The sequence below is a fragment of the Panthera tigris genome, chromosome A2, assembly GCF_018350195.1.
Source record: "Panthera tigris isolate Pti1 chromosome A2, P.tigris_Pti1_mat1.1, whole genome shotgun sequence".
NCBI lineage: Eukaryota > Metazoa > Chordata > Mammalia > Carnivora > Felidae > Panthera > Panthera tigris.
Genome location: NC_056661.1, coordinates 161,829,494 through 161,849,341, shown reverse-complemented (window position 1 = coordinate 161,849,341; position 19,848 = coordinate 161,829,494). Strand labels below are relative to the sequence as shown.

Sequence of the window (19,848 nt, the reverse complement as noted above, 5' to 3'; positions counted from 1 at the left end):
GGAGCCAGCGGCTCTTGATCTCGGGATTGTAGGTTCGAGCCCCACGTTGCAAAGCCCCAAGCTTTGCATGGCGTCGGCCAAGCCAGGCGACGTAAGGGGAGAGACCGGTGGCAGTTGGGACTGGCAGGCAGGCCACAGGAGGGCCCACACAGGAGTACTGAAAGCAGTGTTAGGGGTGGATTCGTTTCCTAGGCTGTAACAAAGTACCGGGCTGGGCGGCTTAAACAATGGAAACGTATTTTCTGGAGGCGGGATGTTGAGATCCAGGCGTCAATAGGGTTTCGGGTCCTTCTGAGGCCGTGAGGGAAGATCTGGCCCGGGCCTCGCTCCTCGGCTTACAGATGGCTGTCTCCCCTGCGTCAGTCTTCCCTCTGTGTGTATCTGTCCCCGTGTCCCAGTTTCCCCCATTTTATGACACCAGTCATACTGGATTAGGGTCACCCTAATGACCCCATTTTAACTTGATTACCTCCGTAAAGACCCCATCGCCCAATAAGAACATATTCTGAAGGTGGGAGGATTAGGACTCCAGCAAATGAGTTCTGCTGGGGGAGACACAACTCAACTTGTGCCCGGGGGGAGGGGACCGCGAGGGCTGCCTTCAGAGTTTGGAGCTGCGTCTCATGGAAGAGAAAGAAGATGAGCTCTAGGTAGCCAGAGCATCCGGGTGGTGACCCAGGGTCGTGCCCACCGCAGGAGGAGCCAAGGTGTAATCCATCGGGCCCCGTGGCCACCGGGACGTCAGCTCCTCGCCTGGCTCTAGCTTTCCTCGCGTGGGGACGGGCAGAGCCAAAGGGGGCCTCGAGCCCCTTGTCCCCGCAGGTACTGCAGGCACTCACTGGCGCAACCCACAGCTGGCTCCACGGCCCCCTCCGCCAGGACCAGGATCACCCTCGGGCATGGCTGCTGCTGCTGGCTTCCCCGCCCCTGCCACAGGCCAGCCACCTGCGAGCCACGGCCCCTCTGCAGGGCCAGCTGGTGGGAGCTGAATGCCTCTCTTCCCCGTAAGGAAGCCCAGGGCTCTGGCGTGGGGCGTGCTGCTCCTGCACACCCCCGACCCCTTGCCAGAGTGGCCGCTGCCCTGCGTGCAGGGGTGGACGTGAGCTTCTCACCATATGGATGCCGGCAGCCCCTCCAGCCCCGGGCCAGTCCTCCTTGTGTCCCGAGGGCCGAGGCTGCGTCTAGTGTCTATTGTGTGGCTGAGCCGCCCTTTGCACTGAACAGTCACACAGGAGATGCCCGCCAAGTGAGCGGCAGGACGGCAGACGAGGAAGGGAACAGGCGTGCGAGGCGGCCCTCCCTGCTTTTCTTCCAGATGCTTCCCTTGGCAGCTCTTAAACCTCAGCTTCTCCTGGCCCGGTGGTCTCCCGTAGAATTCTTCTTAGGTGTCAATGCAGGTGCTTTGCTCCGTCTGGTGGCTTCAGAATGTTTCCCTGCCCTCCTTTCCTGCAGCCCTTTACCAAGTTTCTGGGCTGCACACACAGGCTTCCCGTGTAAGACCCACCCTGCAGACTAATGCCACTTTCTGTGCTCAAGGAAGCTTCCGGTGGTTTGGGTGGAACCCAGACTCTTCACGGGCTCCCAGAGCCACCAGAATTAGCCACTGTGAATAATTGCCTGGCTGACTCCTCAGAGGTACCCTCCATGGTATGTGGGACGGTCCCACAGCTGGGGGGCTGTGGGGGCTCCCTGTTTTCACTACTCTCCCAACTGGGGGCTGTTCGACAGCAGGACCGCTAGGACCCAGAGATAAGGCAGAGCAGAGGCAGCCAAGCCCCGCAGGCTCGGGCCAGCTTAGCATCAGGAATCCAGTAATGGCAGCGATTACTTGTTAAGTGTGTCCTCTGTGGCAGGCGCCGTGCTGAATTCTGCTCGTAACACGACCTCGTCTGAATCCTCACATCTACCGGTGAGTCAGGCGTAGGGCTCCCTGTCTTCAAGACAGGGAAAATGGAGCTCAGACGGGTCGAGTAACCTGTACAAAGTTACGGCCACCCAGTGGCTGAGCTGAGTGTGAACCCAAGACCATCCAGCTCAAGAGCACGGCTTCTCAACCCCGGGGCAACTTCACCCTCCAGGGACGAAGGCCGATGTTGGGAGGTATTTTTGTTTGTTGCACTGGAGGGGGGCGGGGGGAGTGCTTTTAGAATTTATTGGATAGAGGCCAGGGATGCTACTGACATCGTATGATACATGAGACGGCCCCCACGATAAAGAATCATCCAGCCCCAAATGTCAATGGTGCTAAGGCTGAGAAGCCCTGTTCTTGGGTCTAAGCTCAGAGTGATCACACTTTGGTGCCTGCAGAGACCCCACCCAGGGCAGTGGGTTCAGGGCCTGGGGGAGGACGGGACCCCCGAAGAACGGGGACAATGGGTAGGGCAGTAAGGCCTCCCTGTCCCAGCCCTGTCCCAGGACAGACTAGGTGGCAATGGCCAAAACAAAAGCCCAGATCTGGGAGCAAGGGCAAGGGCATCAGGGCTGGCTGAGGGGCTACCCGGAGGGGGTTCATTATATGGGTGGGCTGGGCACCAGCTGGCCTTAATTACAAAGGATCCTCCTGGAAGCGAGGCGTGGGCACCAAGAAGGTTCTGAGACCACTCCTTCCCTTTCCTCCCTTCTGCCCACTCTCTGGTAAGTGTTCATGAGGCCTCTCAGCCATCTCCACAGCTATTCAAGCCCAAGAGTAAAGAGGGTACCCTGTGTGGGGTCACGAGAGAGGCTGGGTCTAGCTTGGACTATGAAATCCTTGATCATAGACCAGCCTCAAAGACCATCTCCTGGTTTTAAAATTTTTAAAAATTTATTATTGTTTTAATGCTTATTTATTTATTTATTATTTTCTGTATTTTGAGAGAGACAGAGACAGCACGAGCATGGCAGGGGCAGAGAGAGGGAGAGCATCCCAAGCAGGCTCCGCATGGTCAGCGCAGAGCCCAGTGTGGGGCCCGAACCCACAAACCACAACATCATGACCCGAGTGGAAACCAAGAGTCGGACGCTCAACCGACCGAGCCACCCAGATGCCCCAGTGTTTATTTTTGAGACACAGAGAGAGAGAAAGCATGAGCGGGGTCGGGGCAGAGGGAGGGCGCTGACAGCAGAGAGCCTGCTGCGGGGATCGAACTCACAAACTATGAGATCCTGCCCTGAGCCAAAGTTGGATGCTTTAACTGACTGGAAGCATGCCCTGAGGTGGCTAGGTGAAAGTTCTTTAGAAGCTTCTGTGTCTCCGTGAGGTGAGAAGCCAGGGCCTCAACTGGGAGCAGGAGCGGGGAGGAGCTGGAGGTTGGAGGGGAGAAGATGTGGAGACTCGTGTAGGAAGCGGAGTGGGAAGGGGTGTGCGTGGACGAGGGACAGGGGGATGGCTGGGCAGCAGGAGGCCAGGTGAAGTTGGTGCTCCTGAACTGACAGCGAGACCCGGTCAGGGTGGCTGTGTGTCTTTCTCCAGCCACTTTCAGGTCCCGGGAACAGGGGAGGAGTTGGCAAAACTGGACCGAACACTTAAGTAAGAGAGTCAAGAATATGTATGTGCAAAGGATGTTAAAATGGTAAATTTTATGTTATGTGTTTTATCATTTAAAAAAAAAAAAAGGATCATATGTAGCAGTCTCATTGTGATGAGGGGTGCAGGTCAGAGAAATGGACCAGCGGTTCCAGTGGAGTCACGGGCTTTGGGCATCAGGGAGCTGGGCAGAGTGAGCTGGAAGGAGACAGGGTGGCAGTCAGAGTGAGCTGCTTCGGACTGATAAGGGGGTGAGGGGCCACCGGAGTGACCAGACCCAGGAGGTGACCCTGGAACAGGTGGCTGAGGGAGGGTGGAGAATTTCCAGAGGAGAGGTGGCCACGGAGCGAGAGACCAGAGGTGTGGAAAGACCCCCCGTGAAGATCCCCAGAAAGCAGCAAGAACAGGACAGAGTCCGTGAGTGTCTCCGAGTGTCAGGGAGGGACAGCGAGCCAGGGGCTAGAGCCCTCGAGAAATGGGCACCAGACGTGGGGCAGATGCAGAGCCAGGGCTCTGGAAGCAGCTGCGAGGGGCAAGGAGGGTCCCTACCCACCCCGAGGCCAGTGGTAGGGGTGCTCTGGGAAAAATTCTGCCACCACAGTGGCAGTTTGGGGGGGAGTGGGTCCTGGAGGGCTTCTGTTACAAGAAAGCAAAGGCGATGTTCACAGAAGCGGCCAAGTGTATTGGAAAGTTTTATCTGTGACAGACCGCGCAGTGGAAGGGTTCAGGTCGGGAACTGGGAGAAGAGGGGCTACACAGAGCCTTATGCAGCTGAGGGTACCGGTGAGGGGAGTCTGGGGCCTTCTGTGGTGCCTGACACGAGCAGGGAGAACACATCATGGCAGGAAGGCAGGTGCACTCAAGGCAGACCATGGGAGAGACAGAGTGTCGTGTGAGGAGGGGAGGGCATGGCTTTCTCAGCCCCCTCAGTCCCTGCACGGCCCACCCTTGACTCCTAATGGAGTTGAAGATACCTGGGAGACCAGGTCTGCGTGTGGCTTCTAGGCATGTTTTATCTACACAGTCCGTGCACGGTGGCATTTGGTTTAATTTCCCTGAAAAATTCTTTAAGGACATGAAGTTTTTTGTTTTTGTTTTTGTTTTATTCTACTCAGTTTTCTTCACTCAGGTGACATCCTAGACTGCAAAATGCAGCGGTTCGCAGAAATCCCTCTGACCACCTGGGCAGAGTAGTAGCTGAGGCCTCAGAAGCTCCTCCGGCCGGGGGGGGGGGGGGGGTAAGGGCAGGACATTAAGCCACCAGGAGACTGTCCTGACACTGGGGTCATGAGGAAGCACTGAGTTCCAGGAGAGCGAGGAGAGGAGTCAGAGGTGCTGGGATGGGGCTCTTGTCTGCCAAGGAAAAGGAGGGCAGGAGCCTGGGAGCCATGGGGGTGTGAACAGGGCAGGAGTGATGGCTTCGGCCAGGCAGAGGGCACAGTGGGATGGGTGCGTTCCCAGGCCCTGGCTGGGATAGGCAGCTCAGGAGGCCGGAAAGGCTCGCCACTACCTGGAGTCTTAACAGCCTGCGAGTCCCGAGAACATGAATCCCTTGTTTTTGCCCCTGAATCTGCTAGACAGGCCAGTGTTGGTCCGGAGGGAGCTGGCTGGGGAGTGAGGATGCACCTCCCTACCACCTCACCAGGCAGAGCTGGCCCCATGTGGCACCCGCTAGGCTGCAGGGGAGTTACAGCACACCTCAGGATCCTGTATAGATACCTCCCCATCCTCCCCAAGATGGAGAGCAGGCCAGTGTGGCTCGTTTTTTTTTGTTTGTTTGTTTGTTTTTTTGTGTTGTTTTTTGCATAGTGCTATAAGCTGTTGGGCGTGGATGGCCCCAAGGGACCAATTTATGGCGGTCGGTCGTGAGGGGAGAGTGCAAAGCTGTCACAGATCCAAAATGTGCCTCCCTTCTGGGCTGGTGGGTGCTCAGGCCCCGTGACCCATCTCTCCACCCCTCCTGTGGCCGGCAGTTTCAACATGCTGATGTTTGCAGTTATCGTGTGTGAGGTGTAGGTGGGGGTCAGAGAGGGGGCCGCAGAGCACCCCATTAGACTGACGAAACCCCCCCGCGTAACAAGAGAGGAAGGACTCAATCATGCCACTTACCTTTCTCGTACACCTGCTAACTGAGCAGGACCCTGGGGACCCGGGCAAGGCCTTGCCCTGCTCCCAGGAGGCTGACTGCACAGTGGTAAAGGCTCAATGGCAGTGTGAGTGACAAGGACCAGGTCTCACCTCGGGTTAACACCTTTGGTTAAATGGTGTGGGCCTATTTCTCTCTGTTTCTGTCTCCCTCTCCTTCCCGCCTGGTCTGCCTTGGTTCCTGTCTCTGTCTTACAGAATCCTTGGATTTCAGGGCAGGAAGGCCCTAGGAATCACCTGCCTACGCCCCTCCTTTTACCCCCGAGAAAGCTGAGGGGCAGGGAGGTAGAACAACTTGCCCAAGGTCACACAATTATCTTGGTGTCCTCGTTTATCTTTGTTTTTTTTGTGTGTTATGTTTTTTGCTTCTTTCTATCATATTTGTCTTTCTTGCGTGTGTTTGCAAAACTGACACGGAAAGGCAAAGTCACACAAAGAGACAGAGGGCCCCCTTGATAGTAGCAGGGGGTGTCCAGCCACAGAAACATTCTCGCACAAAGGGAGAGGCACCCAGCGCTGCTCTGGCCTGGGAAGAGTAGTGGGGGCAGCCTGGAGGAGGAGGATCGTGCCACGAGACATCCCGGGCCTGGTCCGCCCCTGTCCGGTCTGCTGGCTGGGAGAAGTTCCTCACCAGAGGTGGGGGGTTAAGGTGCAGGCTCCCCTCCACCCGTCTCTGGGGACTGGGCCTGGCCCCAAGGTCTAGCAGGGGTTCCTTGGGGGCCCGGGATTGAGGCCAGGCAGGTAGGCTGGGTCAGAGCCCCCTCTGGGACCCCTGCATGTCCTGGGTTTAGTGACCAGAGGAGAAGGTGGGAGCTGGTTAGCAATGGGCCAGAACACAGAGATCAGAGGTCCTTAGCCTGAGAGCTCCAGGTGGGCACTTTCCGTCTGTCTGTCTGTCTGTCTGTCTCTCTCTCTCTCTCTCTCACACACACACACACACACACACACACACACACACACACCCGCAGGCTCATGCCCCAATCAGTGAGGGTAATATTGCTGGGGGTATACAGAAAAGGGGGCAGCAGAAAGAGGTCTCTCCCTTCAGTCTGATTTCCTTTGTTCCTCCCTCGCCTTCCTCCCTCTCCCCTTCCCAGCTCCCCTCCTCTCCTCCTAGCCTCCTTCTTCCATCCTCCCTCCCCGGCCCCTCCTCCCCCTCCCCCCAGAGCCGGGTCCCCGTAACAGGACTTCCACCGAAGGCGGGGAGGGTGGGACCAGCGGGCTCCGGCCTCAGCCTCGCTGCCCATCTTCCTGCAGGGAAGGAGTTAAGTCTCTCCGCTGCATCCCTCCTCCCTCCTCCGCCTCCCCCGCCGCCACCGAGTCCTGCAGCCAGGCCCTGGGCTGACCTTCACCGGGAGGGAGGCCGCAGTGCGCATGCCCGGGCCGGCTCCCGTCCGGCTCCCGCCGCTGCCCGGGCCCGGGGCGGGCGAGGGCGAGGGCGGGCGGCCGCGGGCCGGGACGTGCCCCCCGCGCCCGGCCGCCCTCCGCTCCGGCGCGGTGGAGGGGGGCCGCCGAGCCCGTCCCGCCGGCCGCGGCGCATCTCTCCCTGAGCGGGGAGAGGCGCTTTGCCATTTGGTGCTGGTGGTGCTTCGGAGGGAAGGAGAGATGGGGGGACGGCAGGGGGGACTCCGGCTCCGCGCCGCAGGGCGGCCGCCCTCTGCCCGGACACGCGCACGGTCTGCCCGGAGCACGGCCTGGGCCGGTCGGGCCGGCGCTAGGGGCCCGGTTGGGCTGGGAGGAAGGCCCCCTGCCAGCTGGAATCGGGGCTCTCCCGGGGCCTCCACCTCCCCCGGGCCGGGCCAGAGGCTGTGGCTGTGGCCGTGGCGCTGCTGAGCGCTCTTCTGGGGCTGAGCAGCTGGGGATCCTGGCCTTTGTGAGATGCGAGTCGGGGCTCCGGGCACCCACACCTGCGCCTCTGCTGTCTGGTCTGAAGGCTCCCCGCCCCGGGTCCGCACACCTAGGGTCGCCTCCGTAAAAGCAGTAGGCCAACGTGCCCGCTGGCCCGCGCCTGGGCAATCACATCTTGTGAGTGGGCTGGGAGGAGGTCAAGATGTGCCTGTGCGTGCAAATCCGTGTGGTTCCTTGTCCCTCCAGCGTTTGCACTCATGTGTGTGGCCCGAGGGGCCTGTATGCATTATGTATCTGCTGTCTGTGCTGGCATAAGGGTGTCTCCCAGCGAAGCGGCTGGGGGAGCCGGGGCCGGTGCTGGGGTGGCTCAGGAGGGAGTCATCTTTGGACTTGGGTGACACTCACCACTTCTTGGGTACCACCAGGGCCCTTGGTCTGACCACCTCCTGCAGTCTCCCCCACCACCAAGACCAGTCCCCTCCCCAATGCTGGGCATTCCCTCTGTCCTTCATATCCCCCTCAAACTTAGCTGCCCGAGCTGGGGTGCCTGTCAGCCTCTTTGCTATCTTCTTGCCCCAGAAGGCCTCTCTGAGAGTTGAGAACTCTGAGCTTTACACAGAGCCTAAAGGTGACTGCCCCTGCCCCAGTCCCCCAGAACCTCTAAGGTCTGGGGTCTCACATGCCCGTGCGGGAAGCACCCACAGTGGGTGGGGGTGCCCATGGAGGCTCACACCTTCAGGTAGGTGGCAGAGTGTGAGCTCCGTTCACTGGCCCACTGGGCTTCGGGTGGTTGCAAGAGTTAGCAGGCATTTGATCGTGAGCCCCTGTGTCCCAGCATGGGGGAAGGTAGCAGGACGTAAAGACTGGATCCTGATGTCAGGGGACCACATTTGGGAAGCCAAACCTACCGTCTCAGACGCTGGTCAGGCAGGTGCCAATTCACAGCATAGCATCGGTGGCAATGGGCATTCAAAGAAGAGAAAGGTTGGTGCGCAGGAGTGGAACTAGGGAAGGCTTCCTGGAGGAGGTGGGGCCCATGCTCAGCTTTAAAGGATGAATGTGATCTGGACAGGCAGAGGAGCAGTAGAGGGATTCTGGGCAAAAGAACAGTGTGGGAGCAGAGGCTTAGAAATGGGAATGAGTGAGGGGTTTTGGACGTTAGTGGACAGACTGGTGAGTCTATGGGGGAAGCTGGGTAGAGATTTGGTAGGAAGGGGATATCTAGGTCCCTTGTTAAGCCAGCGGTAAAGGAAGGTTATCCTGGACCACTCTGGCCTTTCAGGAGATTGACAGTGGGCACCTGAGTGGACAGTGACAGGCAGGAGCACAACCAGGGTCCTAGGAAATCAGGCTGCAGGCAAAAGGGCTCTCCGGGCAGAACACTCCCTTGGTTCTTCGTCTGACCTCTGAAGGCATTTTGAAGGGGTTGAGGATCCCCGAGTGTAATTCTGGGTCTTTAGGGTGTAACATCAAATAAGTTGTCCAACAAATTCCCCCCCCCCCCCCCCCGCATTTCCCTGCCCTCACCTGGCTTCTGGCAGTGCAGCCCCTAGAGGCACATAAACTTGACCCACTGTCGTCCCAAAGCCCTTGGGCTCTTTCTCCAGAAGGAGGAGAGAGGGGCGTGGCCTTTGGGGGCAAGGGTGGTGCTGTGGTTCCCAGCCTGGTGAGCTCAGGATTTGTCCCTCCTGTTTCCTGTCCCTCCTTCGCCCCAGGGACTGCCAGCTCCCTCCACACTGCCTCTTCTAGGGCTCCCTCAGAATCCCACACTCCCCGGGCTTTCTTTGGGGCCTGGAGGCTGGCCCTGCCATACCCAGTAGCCCCAGCGCCTCTGGGTCCCCTACCCCCACCTCATGCCCCATTCCAAAGCCACGAGGCCCACCTCGCCTCGTTCTCTCTGCCCATCCACCCAAGCACCCACCCCAGCTCCTAGCCTCCCCTCTCATTCTCTCTTCCTGTTCTCATGAGTCCCATCCACCTCCCTTTTCCGAAATCCTTCCCCCATTGCCCTCGCTTTCTCACATAGAGACAAACAAAGACTCACATCCCCAGAAATAGACTCACACGGAGCTGGAAGGCACAGGCCATGTCCTGCCACACACGCACCCACAAGCGCGCACACGCACCAGAGGCTCCCGAGGAGGGAGGCACACAGAGAAGGCGTTTGTCTGTGCACGCACATAAACAATCACACCCACAGCCACCGAGCCGTGCCCACACAAGGGTGCAGACACACACACACAGCGGGCGAGACAAGGGCGCACACATCTGTGGACGCGAGGGGACACCGCCTCCCCGGGCACACCCACCACTGACGGCCTGGTGCAGGAGGAAGGCCTCCTCCGGGCTCCGGTCTCTCCCCCCCCCCCCCCCCCACCCCCGGATTCCTTCCAGCGAATGTTTCCCTACTTGGCCTGCCAGGTCTCTGGGGAAAGGGCCTCAGAAATGCAGCAGGAGCCACTTGGGGGAAAGTTGGAACTGACTGTTCCCTGCCTGGCCGTGCCGGCGAATTCCCTAACCGAGAAACTATTTGTGGCGAGAGCCCGGGTGGCCGGCGAGCCCCCCGCCACCTCCCCTCGCGTCCCCTCCCCGCGCCGCCTCCCCGCGGGCCCTCGGGCGGCCTCGGGCTGCAGTGCCGCTGCCCAGCGCCCGCGAGCCGGGCTTGCCGGCGTGCCTCGCCGCTTATCTGCGCTGTTTGGACAGCGAGGGTTGGAAAGGCAGGCGTTTCTGTCCCCGCCGAGTCAACAGGCAGACCCCGGGCCGCCGGACTATTTCTGTCTTATCAGTGCAGGAATGCGGCAGCCGCGGCGGCGGCGGCGGCGGCGGCGGGCGGGCGGCGGCGGCGTGGGCCGTGGGCCGTCAGGGCAGCCCTGAAGGGGCCCCCTCCCCACTCCGCTCGAGTAGAAGTGTGAGAGAGCCCAGCAGGACTCAGAGGGGAGAGTTGGAGGAAAAAAAAAGGCAGAAAAGGGAAAGAAAGAGGAAGAGAGAGAGAGAGTGAGAGGAGCCGCTGAGCCCACCCCGATGGCCGCGGACGAAGTTGCCGGAGGGGCGCGCAAAGCCACGAAAAGCAAACTTTTTGAGTTTCTGGTCCATGGGGTGGTGAGTGGGGGAAAGTTAGCGGGGGAGGGTGAGCGAGCTGGCTCGGGCTGAATGGAGGGATGATCGGGAGGGGCCGGGAGGGGGCTCCCGCTCTCCCACCCCTCCGGCAGGGGCGCCGCGGCCCCGCGGCCCAGCCCCGGGACTGTGCCGGCGCCCTGGCACTCGAACACGTCGTCAGGCGGCGGGCCGGGGATGGGTGCCCGGGCGGGGACGGGAGGCGTTTGCATGGGTCCTTGTCAGGGGCTGGGGGTGGGACTTGGGGACTGTCCCCCCCCCCAAGTGTGGGGGGGTGTCCCCTCCGTACCAGACGTGTTGTCTTCGGTTCTCTGCCTGGTGGGCCCAGGTGTTCCCCTGCCCCCCCCCCGGGTGGGGGTGGGGGACATGGCATCTGGTAGGCTGGGTTGTCTGCCCATCCGTTGGGACAGTGTCTCTCTGTGTCTCCGAGAGCAAGGAGCAGGTGACCCTGGAGGCACCGTGAGCGGGAAGCTCTCTAGCTGAACAACCTCTGCATCCTGGCAGGAGGGCTCTGGGGCTTTGCTGGTTGGCCTCTGCCCACGGGGGTCAGAGAGAGACCCTCTCTAGGGACAGACCCCAAGTTAAGGGGTCTGAGGACCCCCTTGGCAGACTCAGCCACCAGAAGCTCATGTCCTTAATGCCTCAAAGGTGTGAAGGAAGGGCTGGAGTCAGGGATGTGAGGCCTAGAGACCAAAGGGGCGGGCCAGCACGGTCCTGCCACCAGCCGACTTGGAAGGCACACAGGGAACCTGAGGGAGCCCAGGGTGACCTGAGGGATGGGACCTCAGGCTGAGGCAGCAGGAGCCAGGTTGGGAGCTATGTGGAGGGCGGTGGAATGGGAGAGGCAGGGGCTGTAAGACTTGGGATGGCTACCGGGGTTGGGTTGGAGTTGGGTACAGAGGAGTCAGTCAGGTTGCCTATGGCCAAATTTGGTTGTGATCCGAAAGAAGGCACATTCTCAGTGAGGAAGGCCAGAGTCCCTAGGGTCTTGGCCCTTTGTTGGGTGGCCCTGGTAGCTAGTGCAGCCCTCTGGGGGCTCTGGAAGTTTCCCTCTCAGGGCCTCTTCAGCAGATCAGCAAGTATCGCTGGCCTTGAAGAATGGGAGAGCAGCTGATTGGGTGAAGGGGGTTTCGCTGGGGCCGCCTGTCCTCCAGTCCCAGAGATCCCTGGGGCAACTTCCCAGGGGGGCCTGTGTCTCTCAGCTGAGTGCCAGTCCAGTCTTGCTGCTCGGGGGAGTCCCTTTAAAAAAGGCCCATCCAGGAGAGAGAGGGGATATACATGTGGATTTTTTTATTTGGCCAACTTAGAGCTTCAGTTCTTGGGTGGCTGTGAGTCCCTGTAGTCCATCTATGCTGGTGGGGCTGGGCCTAGGCTCCATTCTGGGCCACCCACTCTGGAGATATGAGTGACAGGGTCAGGTGGGGTGGGGGAGGCAGACACATGGACAGGCAGTTTGCACTGTGGGAGAGACGGACAGGGACAGCTGGCTGGCCGGGCGTTAGGGTTAGACACGGAGAGGGCACGGCGCAGGGCAAGAGGGACAGAAGGGAGAGTTGGCAGTTAGAAGGAATTCACCCAGCTCGGGCCTAGGGCTCCTCCTTGTGCCTGGAGGTGGGGGGAGGGGGGGCATCTGCACTCCAGGGGGCAAAGTGCGTGGCAAGTAAATGGTAACGGGCACAGGGGCCGCATCCCTAGTTCCCTCGTCTTCCTGCTCGCTTGGTCCCCATCATGCCCACCCGCCATTTGACAGCCCCTCTGGCCTTCCCCAATCCCTCTTCTGGAATCGGGACAAGTGGGATTTAAAAAGTCTGTAAAACACTTCACTTAATGAACTTGGATCTCATCTACATCCCATCTGAGGTGGCAGGGGAATACACCTGCCTCATCTTGGCTCTCCGTGGCTTCCTTGGAGCCCTGACCCCTTCCTACCTCACTGGGGAAGGGGGAGAAGCAGAGGTGTTCTATAGGATGGAAACATCTCTGGTAATCCAGGCGGACAGGAAGGGGGAGATGGGTGTAAGAGGAAATGCCAGTGCCTTTGAGCTATCCAAGCCCTCTGGGCAGCCCACCTCCAGCCCAGCTGCCTCCTGTCCTCTCCTAGAATCCTGGCAGGGTGTGACCTCACTGCCTCCGGTGGCCTCCAGCCTCCACCTTGGGAGCAAATTATGGGGGGTGGGGGTGGGGGTGGGCTAAGCCTTCCAAGCCCCTGGGTGTGGAGGCTTGGAACCAGCCAAAGGGGGTGTGGGTTGGGGCTGAGGGGCCAAAAGCAGGGGCCCAGAGAGAAGAGCTGGCTTCGATGGGGAGGGCGAGTGCGAGGCAGGACAGCCCAGGGGTGGACGGAGAAGCAGAGTGGAAAGGGGGGCCAGAGGTCCCAGCAGGGAGCCGGGCCTCGAACCCAGACGAGGCTGCGGAGAGCGAGCCGCCCCGGCCCCCCGCGGGACACGGCAGTTCAGCGCCGCCTTTGCCGGGAGGAGCTGCGTGACCTTGGCTAGGTCGCTTTTCTCCTTGAGCCACGGTTGCCTCATCCGTCAAGTGGGGATGGAAGGACCCCCCTCAGTCTGTCTTGCAGAGGAGCGCGTGGATGTGAACATCCGCTGAAAAGGTTGAGAGGCGCCATTAATATTCATTTTCGCGGCACCTTCCGCAAATCCGAGGCTGGCGATGCCCGGTGCCGTTGCCTGGCTTCAGTTAGCTTCCTGCAGCGAGACGCAAAGCCCCCTCCGCCGAGCCGCGCGGTGGCGGCGCCCCTGCCCCTCCCACCCCTCGCTCACGCTGGCGGCATCAGGGTCACCGGCCGGGGGGCTCGGGGTGGGAGAGACGCGGCTCACCGCGCCTGGAACCGGGGCCCTGGTCCGAGCGGCGGGCGCCCGTTTCTGCTTCACCTCCGTCCCCACCCCACCCCCAGCGCCCCGGGATGCCGTCTGGAGCCCGGATGCCCCACCAGGGGGCGCCCATGGGCCCCCCGGGCTCCCCGTACATGGGCAGCCCCGCCGTGCGACCCGGCCTGGCCCCCGCGGGCATGGAGCCCGCCCGCAAGCGAGCAGCGCCCCCGCCCGGCCAGAGCCAGGCCCAGAGCCAGGGCCAGCCGGTGCCCACCGCCCCCGCGCGGAGCCGCAGGTGAGTGGGGCCCAGCGCGGAGGGGGCGGGCCACGGGACCCCGGGGACGGGGTGGGTGAGGCGCGAGGCTGGAAGGAGCGAGGAAGAACGGGCAGCGAGGGACGGGCCGTCCTCGGTGGGATGCCCTCTGGGGAGGTGGGCTGAGGGGGCACCGGTCTGGTTCCTTTGTGTGCCCACCGCAGGCGCGGAGGCCGCGGCCGTCGCGCCCTCCGCCGTGTCACCTGCTCGGTCCCTCTCTCCACCCCTCGTCCCCAGGTTCTGGGAGATGCTTCTGTCTCCGGGGTGGGGGTGGGGCTGGCGGCAGGACTGAGGGCTGAGCTTCAGGGACTGTGTTCCTCCAAGTGTGGCTGTCCAGGGCACCTTCCTCAGTCCCCCGGCTGGACTGCTTTAAAAGCCCCACTCCAGATACTGTGAATGCGACTCTCTGGCCAGGGGGGTGGAGCCTGGGGATTTGTCCTGTGGGTGGGTGGTCTTCCCCCAGTCCTGCTCTCAGGTGATTCTTAGGGCCTCAGAGGCTAAAGAGCTGCCCCGATCCGTCGTCTGGACCAGGTCTACCTCTTCATCGCCAGGGGCCAGCCCATTTCCCCGTCTGAGCCAGCTGGTGTCACCCCAAAAGCCCCTGCTGGTGTCTGGCAAGAGAGATGCCCCTCTGGGTTTCACTATTTAACCAAACACACATGCTTCCCTTTGCACACCAGATGGAGTCCTATAAAGGGAGTAATACGGATCTTACCTCATTATTAAATATTTTTTACACATCAAGGAGAATTCACCATTTATAGGAATCCCATGATGAATTCTTTTGCAACGTGAATCATGCTCTTACACAGTACGCGCGTTCCTGGTTTGTCTTGTATGAACGGAGAATTTCACGTAGACCGTTTCTTCAAAACAAATCAGACCTTTTGTGATAGGTGCTTACCTGGCCTTAGAAGAGGTTTTTGGACAGGAGGAGGCAGCGATGAACAAACACCACGCAAGGGCGGTACGGAGCCGTCCTCCGGGCTGAGTTCTAATCTCAACTCGCCAAGGATTTCCTGGGGTGCTCTTGGGAATCAGAAGCAGCTAGCGGGTCAGGAAGAGTCCGTGTCCCCGCTGCCACCCCAGGTTCAGCCCGCAGTCGCACCCCACAAGAGAGCACTCTCTCTCTCCGGATCCCTATGGGGCTGTTTCTGGAGCCTGTTGGCAGGTGATCCAAGGGCATGAGCACTCCCTGCCCGTCAAGCCCCTTCCAAGCCCAGGGTGCCAGGGGTACAAGTCCCCCCCCCCCCAGCTCAGCCTTCACCTCCTGTTTCAGGGATGCGGGAGCGTGTCGGGGGTCCCCTCCCTCCGAGCTCAGGCCACCTTGGACTGTGCACCCCTGCTTCACAGAAAGGGAAAGTCCTCAGAATCCCTCCTCCCTCTCCTCTGTCCTCCCCCTCTCTAGCTTTTCTCAAACACTTTTGCAGCTCCCCCACCCCCACCCCTCCTAAGTCTAAATTTCTCTGGCCTGCGGGTGTGGTGGGGTGGAAAGGGGCTCCCGGGCTAGAGAAGGGACGGGACCGCGTCTGCTCCCCGCAAGAGGACTTAGCGCCATGCCAGACCCACTGCCGTCGCCCCTTGGGCGGGCGGACAAGCGGGCTGTGGGAACCCCAGCTAGGCGGGTGGAGATGTCGGGATAATTTAGCAGGTGGCCTCGTTACTCCCAGATCTGTCGCCATGGTAACCTGGTTTTTTCTTTAAAAAATGTACAGTGCCAAGAGGAGGAAGATGGCTGACAAAATCCTCCCTCAAAGGGTGAGTGCCTTTCACAGCAGCCCCCAGCCCACCCCCCCACCCCCACCCCCCGCCCTTTGCTGCTCTGCCTCCTCTCCCCCCACCGCCCCCCTCCCCACCCTGGGCCGCTTCCCCTCCCCCCTCAGGAGCAGAGCTGCAGCAGCCCAGTCACTTCCACTGTTTGTTTAAAAAGCTCATTAAGAAGTGGGGCTCCCTGGCCAGAGGGAGGGGGTGGGGCGGAGGGAAGGGGCGGAGCCACGGGGGGGGGGCAGCGTCCTGGGCCCCGAGGCACAGTGAGCAGTGAGCGGGTCCCCGGACATAAAGGTGTGGGACAAAGAGGGCACAAGAGCTAGGGGACCAAAGGCTGGCAGAGGAGTGGAGGGAGCGGAAGCATCAGAAGTGAACCCAAGCCAAGCTAGGTGTGGGGGGTTATGGTTGAGACGCCAGGTGGAGTGACAAGGTGAGGCACCAGGGCAGAGGCAAGCAGCCACGTCCTCTGTCCCAAGGACCCCAGGGTTCTAGCCACTTTGCAGACACCCAAGGAAGGCCCAGAGGCCATGTGACAAGGGAAAGGATGAGGAGGTGAGGTCCTAGTGGCTGGGCTCCGTGGCCGCTCTGGCCTCCCCTAGTGAAGAAATGCAGGGACCTCTCTAGAGGGAGAAGCCGTTTTTTATGCTTAGATGTCCAGGTCCTTTCTGCTGGATGTGCAGTCCCGGGGAGAAGTCCCCGTTTGCACTCTCGAAGTTCCGTGCCCTGAGCCTGGCCAGCTCTCCTCGACGCTCTTTGCTCTTCGTACCCTGGGACCGCGTGACAAGCACGGTCAGCCTCCAAGGTTGGCTGAGCCCCTCGCTCCTTCTCTTCCAGATCCGGGAGCTGGTCCCCGAGTCCCAGGCTTATATGGACCTCCTGGCATTTGAGAGGAAACTAGATCAAACCATCATGCGGAAGAGGGTGGACATCCAAGAGGCTCTGAAGAGGCCGATGAAGGTGTCTTGATTTGGGGGCAGGAAGAGGGCTTTAGGCCCTGTTGTAAGAACGGAGAGCGGGACTGCCCCGGGAGTGGGGACACGCGGCGTTTGCTCTGTACTACACTCTTTCTTTCTACAGCAAAAGCGGAAGCTGCGTCTTTATATCTCCAATACGTTTAACCCTGCGAAGCCCGATGCTGAAGATTCCGATGGCAGCATCGCCTCCTGGGAGCTGCGGGTGGAGGGGAAGCTCCTGGATGACGTACGTCCTGGCCCAGGTCTCTCCAGGTGTCCTGGGGTGGGTATGGGGCCGAGCTGAGGACAGCACGAGCTGTGGGCCCGATGGGTTAGGGAGTCAGCCCTGGCCAGGGGCGGGTGGCCTAAAGAGCCATTCTGGGGGCAGAGGCCCGCTTCTAACCACGCCGCCCTACCCGACCAGCCCCACCCGCTCCCAACGCGTCCTGCCCCCACGGTCCCTGTTCCTCTCCCACAGCCCAGCAAGCAGAAGCGGAAGTTCTCTTCCTTCTTCAAGAGTTTGGTCATTGAGCTGGACAAAGACCTTTATGGCCCTGACAACCACCTAGTTGAGGTAAGACCCAGACCTCTTTTGCCCTGGAACTGCCACCTTCCCACAGACAACGGTCTCGCCGGCCGCACAGATGTGGGCCACGGACCTCCCTGGAACCCCTGGCCCCCCCAGCCCAGATGGGCCTGAGAGGTGACCCAGCTCTCCCCCCTCTCCCCCCCTCCGCCCCGGGCAGTGGCATCGCACACCCACGACCCAGGAGACGGACGGCTTCCAGGTGAAGAGGCCGGGGGACCTGAGCGTACGATGCACGCTGCTTCTCATGCTGGACTACCAGGTCTGTGCCCCCACCCCCCCACTCCCCCCCGGCCATGAGGCCCTCGGGCCCCCCACGCCCTTTGAATTCGGAGCGTTCCCTGGGAGACCCCGTTCTCTTCCTTGCCTCACCTTCTCAGAAACATCCTTCCTAGGGCCCAATCACCACGTCCCCGCCGGCCCCAGGCTGCCTGGCCTTGAGCTTTTTCCACTCCCTCTCTCTCATTTAATTTTCATGGCCATCTTTTCTCAGCCTCCCCAATTCAAACTGGATCCCCGCTTGGCCCGGCTGCTGGGGTTGCACACACAGAGCCGCTCCGCCATCGTGCAGGCCCTGTGGCAGTATGTGAAAACCAACAGGCTGCAGGACTCACATGACAAGGAATACATCAATGGGGACAAATATTTCCAGCAGGTACCCTCTCTCCTGACCCCAGGGGTGTGGGGAGCAGGCAGAGGCACCAGTAGGGGAAGTGCCTTTACTAAGGCAACGCCCGCACACACTTCTAGATTTAGCCAAGCCAGGAACGTTAAGAGGCCAACGGTTTGGGGAACATGATAGTCTTGGCACTTGGAGTTAGGAGCCCTGGGTTCTAGTCCCGGATCCAGGCTCTACCAAAGTAGAGATTATTGTTAATAATACTTTTTGAATAAACACAGCAGATAAACTCGAGGAGCAAAGTAACAGTTGGTGTTTATTGAGCACTCGCCATGTGCCAGGCATGCTCGCGGGCACTTAACGTGGATCACATTTGGTCCTCAGAGCCGCCCTGGCAGACAGGTACCATGACCATACCCACTTTAGAGATGAAGACACCGAGGCCCCCGAATTTAGGGGACGGGCTCAAGCTTGCACTGTTCATGGGAAGAGGCAGGATTTGCACCACGGCCCCCGGCCCAGGGCCCATGCTTCCAACCACCGCACGGCCCCCACCCACCTCTGTGTCCGCACTCCACCCCCCCAGACACCTTAGTCCCGGCCCCAGGAGAGCAGTTAGACTGGCTCATGGCGTCACCTTCCCAGAATGGAAGGCTCTAGGACTGCAGTTCTGCTCTTTTCAAGCAGACGAGAGTGGTGTCTCTCTCTCTCTCTCCCTCTCCCTCTCTCTCCTACTTCAGATTTTTGATTGCCCCCGGCTGAAGTTTTCGGAGATTCCCCAGCGCCTCACAGCTCTGCTGTTGCCCCCTGACCCAATTGTCATCAACCACGTCATCAGGTGAGGCCCCAGCTTGCTCCTCAGCCCAGGGAGTCATTGCCGTTCTGCCCTCCCTCTCCCCACCCCCGCCCCCCACCAGTCTGCCCCTGGGGCCCCTGGCCTCTGTGGCAGCAGCAGGGACACCAAGGCCTGGACTTCCCTGGCAGCGTGGACCCGTCGGACCAGAAGAAGACGGCGTGCTATGACATTGATGTGGAGGTGGAGGAGCCCCTGAAGGGACAGATGAGCAGCTTCCTTCTGTCCACGGCCAACCAGCAGGAGATCAGCGCTCTGGACAGTAAGGTGGGGCCCGAGCCCAGAGCTGGAGTGGGACATTAACCCAGAAATGACAAAATACAGACAACAGACGAGAGCATAGGCCCACGGAGAGATGGGGAGGGGGGCACGTGGCCCTCCCCTCGCTACTCGGAGCTCTGCCCATCCCCCATCCTCTGGGGCTGCAGAGGCGTCAGGGACCTGAGGGACTGTCCTTCAAAGGGACGCAGCAAACCCCTCCCCACCTTCCCGCCTCCCCCACATCCCCATGGCCAGGTGAAAGCGTCTGTCTTTCTACCTGCAGATCCATGAGACGATTGAGTCCATAAACCAGCTCAAGATCCAGAGGGACTTCATGCTAAGCTTCTCCAGAGACCCCAAAGGCTACATCCAAGACCTGCTCCGCTCCCAGAGCCGGGACCTCAAGGTGAAGGGGACTCAGGGAGCACTGGATGGAAGACAAGCATATTGGGAAGACAATAAATGTTGTCACACGCGGGCCGGAGGGGGTCCGGGCTCAGGGCTGACCCCGTCGCTTCCTCCCAGGTGATGACGGATGTGGCAGGCAACCCCGAGGAGGAGCGCCGGGCTGAGTTTTACCACCAGCCCTGGTCCCAGGAAGCCGTCAGCCGCTATTTCTACTGCAAGGTGTGGAGGGGCCCGCGTCCCTCAGGCCTCCCCCTCTCACTGCGAGAGAAGTCCCGCTTCTCAGCCACTTCTACCAACCCCCTCACCACAGAGGAGCCCTCCCTGCTCCCAGAGGCTCTTCCAGGGTGGCTGGGCGGCTGGGACTGTCCTGTCACTCACCAGCAACAGCGTAACCTGCCAGTACTCTTATTTCTCTAAAGATCCAGCAGCGCCGGCAGGAGCTGGAGCAGTCGCTGGTCGTGCGCACCACCTAGGAGCCCCTGCGGAGGAGCACCAGGAGCACCACCGAGGGCCTGAGGGCCTCCGGGCCGGGCCTGCCCCGCCCCCGGGCTCTGCCATCGCCCCTCTGACGCCTTCCGGGTGAGGCAGGGGAATGATTAAAGCTCATGCATCTGAGAGCAGCCTCGTGTGTCATTGGCAACCGGGGAGGAAGGA

General features: G+C 60.7%; 1 protein-coding gene across 6 annotated transcripts in view; it reads left to right on the top strand.

The window, feature by feature from the left end:
- The window catches only part of SMARCD3 (SWI/SNF related, matrix associated, actin dependent regulator of chromatin, subfamily d, member 3), a 29,976-nt gene extending 10,272 nt beyond the window's left edge, over positions 1–19,704 (top strand). For 2 of the 6 annotated variants that reach the window (XM_042975589.1, XM_042975595.1), the window contains exons 3-14: positions 13,518–13,729; positions 15,463–15,505; positions 16,349–16,471; positions 16,592–16,714; positions 16,946–17,041; positions 17,214–17,315; positions 17,547–17,708; positions 18,413–18,510; positions 18,657–18,792; positions 19,070–19,192; positions 19,312–19,413; positions 19,614–19,704. In XM_042975589.1, the coding sequence (XP_042831523.1) occupies positions 13,518–13,729; positions 15,463–15,505; positions 16,349–16,471; positions 16,592–16,714; positions 16,946–17,041; positions 17,214–17,315; positions 17,547–17,708; positions 18,413–18,510; positions 18,657–18,792; positions 19,070–19,192; positions 19,312–19,413; positions 19,614–19,667 (1,374 nt within the window). In that variant the 3' untranslated portion in view covers positions 19,668–19,704. Of the gene's footprint in view, positions 1–10,144; positions 10,598–12,874; positions 13,215–13,517; positions 13,730–14,874; positions 14,919–15,462; positions 15,506–16,348; positions 16,472–16,591; positions 16,715–16,945; positions 17,042–17,213; positions 17,316–17,546; positions 17,709–18,412; positions 18,511–18,656; positions 18,793–19,069; positions 19,193–19,311; positions 19,414–19,613 lie in introns of those variants that run through there. The other 4 variants (XM_042975580.1, XM_042975603.1, XM_042975611.1 and 1 more) reach the window with 4 other exon arrangements.
- The last annotated feature ends 144 nt before the right edge of the window (positions 19,705–19,848 follow it).